Below are 10,725 nucleotides of genomic sequence, written 5' to 3' on the forward strand. Positions count from 1 at the left end.
AAAGAGTCTCCTATAACTAGCGCTCTCCTCCTCTCTCCCTTTCCCTTCTGAGCCTCAGAGCCGGATCTCGTGCCAGAGACCCGGTCACTGCAGCCTACCCCTGCTAGGCCTCCCCCCCCAACAGTATCCAAAGCGGTATACTTATTGTTGAGGGGAACGACCACAGGGGATCCCTACACTGGCTGCTTCCTCCCCTTCCCACCTCTAACTGTTACCCAGCTACCTCTGTTCTCTGGCGTAACTATGTCCTTGTAGCTTCTATCTGTCACCCTCTCAGCCTCTCGAATAATCCTCAGTTCATCCAACTCCAGCTCCAGTTCCCTAACACATTCTGTGAGGAGCAGGAGCTGACTGCATTTCCTGCAGATGAAGTCAGCAGGAGCATCGGTGGTCACCCCTACCTCAAACATTCTGCAGGAGGAACATTCCACTGCCTGCGCTGCCATTACTCTACACTTAGTCTCCGAAACAAGAACACTGAGTAGCTTACCTGTGGACTTTAAAGTTAGGTTAGAGGAGGAGGATGGGAGGGAGGCCACTTTGTAGGGCCTGGGGTCTAGAACACACCCACTGAAATATCAATCACTTACCTTCCCGACCAGCTCTGCGCTCCAACTTCACTTCCGCCCAGCTCGCGCCGCTCTCTGCTGTGGAAAGACCATTGGCATCGAGGTAAGTTCTTAAATATCAATCACTTACCTTCCCGACCAGTCTGGGGTTCCGGGTTACTAGTCCAATGACATTATCAGAACAACTACCACTGATCCTTAACAGCAACTTGCAGTTGCTTGTTATACACCAACTTGAGGTGGTAACATGACCTACAGGATTGTTTAAAGAATGTCTGACTCTGAGCCATGTAAGGAGATATGGAGTTGGTAACTGAAAGTTTAGTCAGAGAGACAGTTCTTAGAGTCAGAGAGTCATAGAGATGTGCAGCATGGAAATGGACCCTTCAGTCCAACTCATCCATTCTGACCAGATAACCCAACCCAATCTAGTCCCATTTGCCAGCATTTGGACGACATCCCTCTAAACCCGTCCTATTTGTGTACTCTGACACTTGAGGGAAAACAGCCCCAGCCTATTCAGCCTCCCGATAGCTCAAACCCTCCAACCCGGTTTAAAGGAGGAAAGAGACGTTTAGGGAGGGAATTCCACAACTTAAGAAACCACAGCTGCCAACGTGGACGGATTAGAATGGGATGTGCAGTTGGCCAGAACAGAAAAAGCACAGAGATCTCTGAGGGTGTAAAGCTGGAGGAAGTGAGAGAGAGAGAGACTGTTTGTTTGTGTGTGTGTGTGTCAGTCACACGGAGAGAGACAGCGAGAGACTCTTCAGGAATTTGGAAATAAGGATTTTACAGTTGTAAATAGAAGGTTTTTTTAGTTTGTTCCAAAACAAAAACTTTTATTAATGGCATAACATTATGGTATAATGGTATAAGGTTCTACTTTTCCTACAGAAGGTATTGGGCAAAACTGGGGTGATGCATTTATGCAGTACAATGTGTGGTTGTATTTTCAATATTTAGAATGCATCTGAGGGATTAGGTTTTTGTTGTTTGTTACCTCTTCATTTTGGCTTTATTAGTTTAACATTTCTAGCAACTTAATCCATTGAACAAATCATCTGAGGAGCCTCCATTGGTTGTAACATTATTTCTTTGTTTCTCAGGGATGCATAATAAAGTCTTGCCATTCATCTTAATGGGAAGTTTATCGATAATGGCTGGAATGTTCTGCTTGGTGCTGCCTGAAACATATGGCCAACCTTTTCCACAGGCTATTGATCAAGTGCAACCAGTTATCTGGTATGTCTGCTGTACTGTAGGCATTTACCTGTCCTAATGTGACTCTTTTTGTTTCTTTATCTCATTCCTTTTCACCATACTGTCCATGTATAACGTTTCCAATACCTTTTCGTTCTCATCTGCTAACCCTTGGAGGGGTGCAGGAGACACTTGATTGGGACAAGATTTGTATGACTTCTGGAATCCTGGTAAAGTTGAAATTCAGACTCCTAGTAAAGTTTGCTCATGAATACTTGGAAAAAGTAGGACAATCTTTCGCTAGAGGGTTGTGATTTTTATATTCCTGTCCAAAAAAGTGAGAAAAGCAATTATCCCAGTAACTGTCTGTGGGCCTGTTATTTTAATGTTTGTGATGTGGAAACTTTGAAACATTAATCTGGGACAAAATTAATTGGCACACAAAAATAAGTGTTACGAATTGAAAATTAGCGTAGAGCTGCTGAAGCCAAAATTTTGTTTCAAAGCTTAATGTGAACTTTTAAAAGGATATGCAAATGATTAGTTTTTTTTAAAAATTCATTCATGGGATGAGGGTGTCACTGGCTAGACCAACGTTTATTATCCCTCCCAGAGGACAGTTAAAGTCAACCACACTGCAGTGGGTCTGGAGTCACATGTAGCCAGACTCGGTAAGGAGGCAGTGTCCTTCCCTTAAGAACATTAGTGAACCAGATGAGACAATTAGACACTTAATTCCAGATCTTTATAGAATTCAAATTCCACCATCTGCCATGGTAGGTAATGAGGAGTGGGTCTGGATGGGTCACTCTTCGGAGGATCAGTGTAGACTTGTTGGGCCAAAGGACCTGTTTCCACACTGTAGGGATTGTACATTCTATTAAGATCCTACATATTTCGCCTATCCATATCCCTTTCTGGTCTCCTTGTCTCCTTTTCACAAGGGAGCATGACCGGGTCGCTTACCCCCTAGAACCTACTTTACAATTCAATGAGGTGATGGCTTATCTGACTGTGGCCTTAACCACCATCTCCCTGTAGCTGTAATAAAAACACAAATCGGAAAATCTCAGTGCAGATTTATTATTGCCATAGCTTGCTCTGGGATTTGAAACCACATCCTCTGTGGTTACTACTCGAGTAGCATAACCAATCAACTAAAGTACCTTTCACTTACAACCTTCTCTCTAGGATAATAGAATCTCTTCAAGTGTGGGAGTTGGCCATTTGGCCTATCCAGACCACACCAACCCTCTGAAGAATATCCCATCCAGACCAGCGCCCTATCCTATCCCTCTAATCCTGCATTTCCTATGGCTCATTCATTTAGCCTGCACATCCCTGGACAACTATGGTTGTGGAGTTAAGCTCATTCCAATTGCTGTTGCTGTGGCCATGTGTTGCTTTCTTGTGGTCTGAATTAATTGTAGTACTCAAATGACTATATGGTGAATTGCCTATGATATCTCTGCATATGTTCCTGAAGTTTGTGCTCCAATGTTAATGCTTTATCTCTGTTTAAGTAAGAAGGAGGTATTTCTGATCATTTGGCATTTCACCAACATTTGTATCCTGCAGAACAGAGTCTTTGTCATGGAATTTCATTTTGAAAAGCTCCTGGAAATCCATTTCAATAACTGGAGCTTCACCCATTCTGCCTCCTTTTACAGAGGTGGGGGATACATTTAACCGGGTGGGAGGATAAGGATCTCACTGCCTTCCTGATGGCTCTAGGTCTAGGGCTGGACTTAGTTTCATGGCCTGCTCCCAACTAAGGCCAGAGATGAGCACCTGATGACCACTTGAGGAACTGATCCTTCTACCAACAGCAGCTGGGACACTGACAAAGCAAACCCTATCATCCTTGGGATGTTTTTGGTGGGGATCCCTCTTTCAGTGCCGCCCAGTGCATGATTGAGGGACCTAACATCGAGAAGAGGGATCCCAATGAGAAGTGACTCTCTTTGCTGACAGAACAACCCCCCCCACCGCAATTAACCTTTAGCCTGGGTCCCACTGTGACCATAAACCTTAGTTTGGTATATGGCCTTGGGTTGGTACATGGTAAACAGTAGGCTCTGCTCCCACCTGTGCTGGCATCTCTTGGGCAGGATGTTGTCTCATGAGGGTCTTTGACTGTTACAAACCAGATTTTGTCCAGTGAAGTGCTACTTAATTCCACTAGACTCCTCAATGAAGGTGACACAGGGTTCTTAACAGCTGACCTGCCAGTGGACAAGGCACCTCCTAACCACCCCTTTCCATTACATCTCCTGCAAGTCGTTCCCAAAAGGCTTGAGTTCAAGTACCCCTGCTAATACAAGGCTCCTTGTGCATCGTCTGATTTATCAATAAATTAACTTTAATTTCTGTTTTTATTTGATGGAATGTCAATGCCGAAGGAATGACACCCGCTGCCTACAATTCCTCAAACTTATTACCCCTTGGTGTGATCTTAGTAGGCTGAATGGCTTGGTTCCCCACTGTAGGGATTCTATGGTTTACTATGGTTTTGTATCGAAATCTGGTACTGAAGTGATCTTGGCCTGTAAAGCACATTCTCAATAGTTTTCAGCATACCTCAGTACACGAGACAGTAATAAACCAAATTGTGGAGTGAGTCCCTGGTTTTTGATGTTAAGAGGGAAGGTGTTCATTGTGTTGTTTTCTTTTTTTCAGTTGTACGGCATCAAGGGAAGATGATGTCACAGAAGCAGAAAAGGATAAAAATGCTGAAAACGAGCAAACCTTGAACTGCCAAGTGGAATCTGACTTTTGATTTTGTAAAATTTGGATTTCTTGCTCGGAATAAATGTCAATAAAATGGAAGGATTTTAATCATAGAGTTCAGTAACTCTAGCTTCTTTGAACTTGCAACCAAAGTCATACAACTAAATCTTTTGTGGCGTTTTGCACTGGTCTTCAGGAGAGTAGATCTCAAATTCTGCTTTTATTGCTGTTGGAATGAGGTTTACAGTTTTATGGAACTTATTGAGAAAGCCAGGACCAACACTTCCTAAATAACTTGGCTTGATTATAAGACTGTATCAAATTTTAGAATTGCCTCATCTTTAACTTCCACAGGCCCTCCAACTCATCCAGATGGGATGAGGAATGGAAGATGGAGTTTAATTTCAATAAATGTGAGATGCTGCATTTTGTTGAGGCAAATCTGGGCAGGACTTAAATACTTAATGGTAGGGCAAAAGGAGTTGGTGCTGAACAGAGAGGCTTTGGGGTGCAGGTTTATAGTTCCTTGAAAGTGGAGTTACAGGTAGATTAGATTACTTACAGTGTGGAAACAGGCCCTTCGGCCCAACAAGTCCACACTGACCCGCCGAAGCGTAACCCACCCATACCCCTACATTTACCCCTTTTAACCTAACACTACGGGCAATTTAGCATGGCCAATTCACCTGACCCGCACATCTTTGTGACTGTGGGAGGAAACCGGAGCACCCGGAGGAAACCCACGCAGACACGGGGAGAATGTGCAAACTCCACACAGTCAGTCGCCTGAGTCGGGAATTGAACCCGGGTCTCTGGCGCTGTGAGGCAGCAGTGCTAACCACTGTGCCACCGTGCCGCCCAATTTTGCAAAACAGGTAGAAGGGTTAGTGAAGATGATGTTCAGAATACTTGCCTTTATTGGTCAGTGCATTGAGTATAGGAGTTGGGATGTCATATTGTGGCCGTACAGGACATTGATTAGGCCACTTTTGGAATACTGTGTTCAATTTTGGTCTCCCTCATATAGGAAGGAAGTTGCTAAACTTGTGCAGGACAGTTTTACAGCTATCCAGTGAGGACAAGTCATATTCTGGACAGAATCGGTGTGATGTCTCACGAAAGCGGGTGAGAAATTGGTTGAGTATTTTTCTTGTATCATTTGAAACCTTGGTAACATATTAAATGTAAGGTTTTATGAACAGTATTATTAAATGGAACCCTTATTAACAAAGTTTATTACTTGTTTTCTGAATGCATAATAAAGATGACAGGGCAGGTGGTGTGTTGTGGCTACAGTTTTCTGGGAGCTGAGCGATGCCAGTGTGATCAAAGACATCCATAGCTGCAGAACTTTGGCTCAGTTGGTGAGCTGGAGACTGAACTACAGACACTGCAATACCTCTGAGAGGGAAGACACTGGAATACTTAGCACAAAAAGTCAGTCACATCCTATTCCAATTTAGGTTAGGGACAGGAGGGTGTGGCGATAAGTAAGATTGGTGTGACGACTGAGACTACAAGTGGAAGAACCTCCACTCATGGAATTATCCACCAGGATTTGGATTCTTGCACCGAGAATGGGGCACCACAGAATGTATGAGTGATCTGACGTAAAAACATAAGGACTAGGAGCAGGATTATGCAATTTAGCCCCTGTTCCACCATTTACTATGATTGTGTCATGGCTGACCTCATCATCGCTTTCTCTTCTGCCTCCCATACCCCTTTCACCCATGACTAATTAAAAGTCCATCTGTTTCCTTCTTAAATTTATTCAGTATCCCATGTTCTTCACACTCTGGGGTAGTAAATTCCACTGATTCCCCAGAGCCTAAAAACTATGAACTCTCGTTCTAGAGTGCTCCTCAAGGAGAAACATCTGCTCTACGTCTACTTTGTTAATCGCTTTTAGCACTTTCAATACCTCAATGAGATCTCCTCTCATTCTTCTAAACTCCAAAAAATGTTTCTAAACTCTGGTGGATATTTCTCTCCCTCCTCTGCCCATCTCAGTCAAGGGAGCTTTGTTTCACCTCAAATTAGATATTTGTAAAAACACAACTGTTTAACAAAACCTGCATTTGTACCACATTTCATAATACAATTTCAGTTTAATTTTTGTCAATACGTAGTTGCAGACGCTGACCACTAGATGTCAGCATGTAACACGTTTTGTGTATATCAATCCCAATTCGTTGCTATGTTGCATATAACTGAGTCAAGCATCCAGGGGAGCATGAAAATCAACATTTGAAGGGCTCATTCCTGATGCAGGGCTTTTGCCCGAAACATCAATTTTCCTGCTCCTTGGATGCTGCCTGACCCTGCTGTGTTTTTCCAGCACTACTCTAATTTTCACTCTAATCTCCAGCATCTGCAGTACCCACTTTTGCCTGCATATAACTGAGACTGGTTTCCATCAGTGCGGATGGCTGAATCAATGCAAAAGATTGAGGAATTTTAGTATAAGTGAGTTATGATGAATGGTAATCAACTTGAAATACCCCTGTATCTCTCTCCAGAGATGCTGCCACATTAGCTGAGTTATTCTAGCATTTTCTCTGGTTTTTGTTTCAGGTTTTTGTCTGCAGTATTTTGTTACTGTATTAGTATTCAGAACCCTTCCACCATCTTTACTCAGTGTGTACTTTTACTCCACCTGGACCTGGATGCATCTCAGACTTTTAATGGAGGTAGTTACAGAGATAGTGGATGCGTTGCAGTAATCTTCCAAGGTTCCTGAGAATCTCAAAGTCCCAGATGTTTGGAAAACTGCCAATGTAAGAATTTTATTCAAAAAGTGAGGGAGACATAAAACAAGTCAGTCAGCTCAAATCAGCCAGTTAGCTTAACAGCCCTCATTGGGAAGATATTACAGTTCATTATACAGGACATGACAACAGACTGTTTAGAAATGCGTAGTCAAGTAAGACAGTCAGTTTGGCTTCATGAAAGGAAAACCTCGCGTCACAAATTTATGACAAGTCTTCAAGGAGGTAACAAGCAAGATAGATAAAGGGAACCAGCAGATGTAATAAATTTGGATTTCTTAAAGACATTCAGTAAGATGCTACATTTTCAGGGAAGCACGTTCAGGGTGAGCAGAGCACGAGCGTGATCATTTTGGTGAAGTTATACAAGTGGGCAGGGCTTCAGATTCCCAGTGACCAGGAGACTGACAGACTTGTGTGAAAAGCTAACCCTCCTGATCCCCCAGTCATGCTCCAGTGCTGAGGACTGTTCACGCTGATTGCTTTTCTTTTTCTGTTTTTTTTTCCCCTGACCTTGCTCTGACCAGTGGCAGTGAGAGCCCAGGGCGTAGACCTCGAGTGGTCCCAGTGCAGGGAAGAGTGAGGCCCTAATCACTTTTCCAGAGTAAGCAAAAGGCCTGGAATCAGCAGCTGTTACATCGGTTGAGGCGAAGCCGGTGAGATAGGCCCAGCGGCAAAAGATGGTGGCTGAGGATCAGCAACTCGTTATTGGTTGGGTCATTGGCAACTTTGATGACATGGGCCCAGCCACAAAAGATGTGACTCCGACCTTGTTTGGTCCAGTGCAAGTGGTGGCGAGGAATATCGGCCCAGTGGCAAAGATGGCGCCTGAGGATTGGCAACTTCGATATCGGTTGGGTTTGGTAAAGATGGCGGCACAGTTGTTGTTGATGGTGATGAGCAGGCTCAGGACTGACTGATGGACTCTCTTTAAGCCACATCTTTTCCTTCCTTATTAATAAATTATTCAAAATGGCACTGTTTTGTGGAGACAAATGAAAGCATTTCTCTGTATTTTATTGTATTCTTACTGTAAAATACACATGACAATAAAAATCAAATAAGACTACTCAATGAGGTAAGAGCATGTGGTTTTGGGACTCATGCCAGTATGGGTAGGGGATTAGCTAACTGATTTGGGATAAAGGGGACATATTTAGGATAGTAATGTTTAACTAATGGTGTGCCACAGGGATCAGTGCTGGGGCCACAATTATTCACAAAATATATTAATGACTTTGAAGTGAAAAGTGAACATATTGTAGCCAAATTTGTGAATGACATAAAAATAGGTGGAAAGTCAAATGGTTGCAAGGGCAAAAGAGCTTGAAAGATGGACAATAATGTGAGGTTATGCTTTTTGACATGAAGAATAGACTCATTGAGCTATACAGAACGGAAACAGACCCCTTCAGTCCAACTCGTTCATGCCAATCAGATATTCTAAATTAATCTAGTCCCATTTGACAGCATTTAGCCCATATCCCTCTAAACCCTTGCCATTCATATACCCATCCAGATGCTTTTTAATTATTGCAATTGTACCAGCCTCTACTATCTCCTCTGGTAGTTCATTCTATACATGACCACTCTCTGTGTTGCCCCTTAAACCCCTTTAAATCTTTCCCCTCTCATCTTAAAGTGATATCCTCTAGTTTTGGACTCCCTTATCCCGGGGAAAAGACCTTGGCTGTTTACTCTATCCATGCCCCTCATGATTTTATAAACCTCTATAAGGTCACCCCTCAGCCTCCGACACTCCAGGGAAAACAGCCCCAGCCCATTCAGCACCTCCCTTATGGCTCAAACCTTCCAAATCTGGCAACATCTTTGTAAATTTTTTTCTGAATGCTTTCAAGTTTGACACACCTTTCCTATAGCAGGGAGACCTGAATATTATTTAAATGGAGAAAGACTGCAGAAAGCTACAGCACAGAGAGATTTTGGAATCCTTGTCCACAAATCACAGAAATCTATGGTGATAGGGAAGGCAAATGAAATATTGGCCTTTATTTCAAAGGGAATGGACTTTAAAAATAGGGAGGTTTTACTAAATCTATACAAGGCAGTGGTTGGACCACAGCTGGAATACTGTGAGCCCCTTATCTAAGGAAAGATTGGAGACATTAGGATTCATTAGGCTGACACCAAGTATGGAGAGGCTATCTTATAGAGTGAGATTGAGTTGATTGGGTCTGTACTCATTGGAATCTAGAAGAATGAAAGGTGACCATACTGAAAGATACAAGATTTTTAGGGACTTGAGAGGGCAGGTGCAGAGGGATTGTTTCTCCATGTGGGAGAGTCATAATCTCAGGTTAAGGTGTCACCCATTTAGGATAGAAATAAGGAGAAATTTCTTCTCTGAGGAAGAGAATCTGTGAAATTCTTTACCCCAGAAGGCTGTTGCGGTTGAAGATCAATATTTTTAATCAATAAGGGATATGGGGAAAGGGTCAGAAAGTGGAGTTGAGATTTATCAGATCAGCCATGATCTAATTGAATGGTGGAGCAGATTTGATGGGCTGAATGGTCTACTACTGTTCCTATGTCTTAAAGGCTTGTTTCTGTAGTCTCTAAAATTAGGAATACCCCCCCCAATAACCCCCCCCCCCCCCCCCCTTTCAAGTGCTGGAGTTGTTTGTTTATGCTGGTTAATGTAAGTAGTTGCAGTATTGGACTTGGATAGCGCTGGTTAATGTAGTGTTATCACCATTGCCACACAAAGTTAAAGAAACCTAAGACAGCCTGTGGTCAGGATTACTGTATGCCCATCTCCCTGCAAATTACAGTAATATGGCTGGTGCTGCTTATCATTCTGAGCCATGTTCATATCAATTTAAATTTTCTGGTGAACATTGGTGTAAATGTAGTCCTGGAGCACTGGGGCGCAAAATGGTCTTTGCCAAAACTTGTGCTTGATTCTTCCATGTTGAAACTAATTTCATGATGTTCTTCACTCGAGCCTGATCCATTCATGACACAGGTTCTTCAGAGTTATAGTGTTAAGTTCTTATTGTTGGAATCAAAGTTCTCCTTGCTTTATAACTCCGGTGTATTTCCTCCTGATGCACTTCACCAGGACGTTAGTGTTGTTGACATTGTCATCATCATGTGTCCCATGACACAGACGAGGGACACTCTTTATTGCTGCTTTTTTTTTCACCAGCCTCCTACCTGCCCTCGACCTCTTCATAGCCAACTGCCGCCGCGATATTAACCGCCACCTGAACTCCCCCACCCCTCTCACCCACTCCAACCTCTCACCCTCGGAACGCGCAGCCCTCCACTCACTCCGTTGCAACCCCAACCTCACTATCAAACCAGCAGACAAGGGAGGCGCGGTAGTAGTTTGGCGCACCGACCTCTACACCGCTAAGGCCAAATGCCAGCTCGCAGATACCTCCTCCTACTGCCCCCTTGACCATGACCCCACCCCCCACCACCAAACC

The 10,725-nt window shown here is 43.4% G+C and overlaps 1 protein-coding gene across 1 annotated transcript in view; it reads left to right on the forward strand.

Moving 5' to 3' along the window:
• LOC122557614 (solute carrier family 22 member 5-like) overlaps window positions 1-4,615 on the forward strand; it is a 43,793-nt gene extending 39,178 nt beyond the window's left edge. Inside the window, exons 9-10 of the mRNA XM_043705357.1 lie at window positions 1,679-1,814; window positions 4,452-4,615. Of these exons, the coding sequence (XP_043561292.1) occupies window positions 1,679-1,814; window positions 4,452-4,551 (236 nt within the window). The 3' untranslated portion in view covers window positions 4,552-4,615. The remainder of the gene's footprint in view (window positions 1-1,678; window positions 1,815-4,451) is intronic.
• Window positions 4,616-10,725: the final 6,110 nt, after the last annotated feature.

This window comes from Chiloscyllium plagiosum, chromosome 2 (genome assembly GCF_004010195.1).
Source record: "Chiloscyllium plagiosum isolate BGI_BamShark_2017 chromosome 2, ASM401019v2, whole genome shotgun sequence".
NCBI lineage: Eukaryota > Metazoa > Chordata > Chondrichthyes > Orectolobiformes > Hemiscylliidae > Chiloscyllium > Chiloscyllium plagiosum.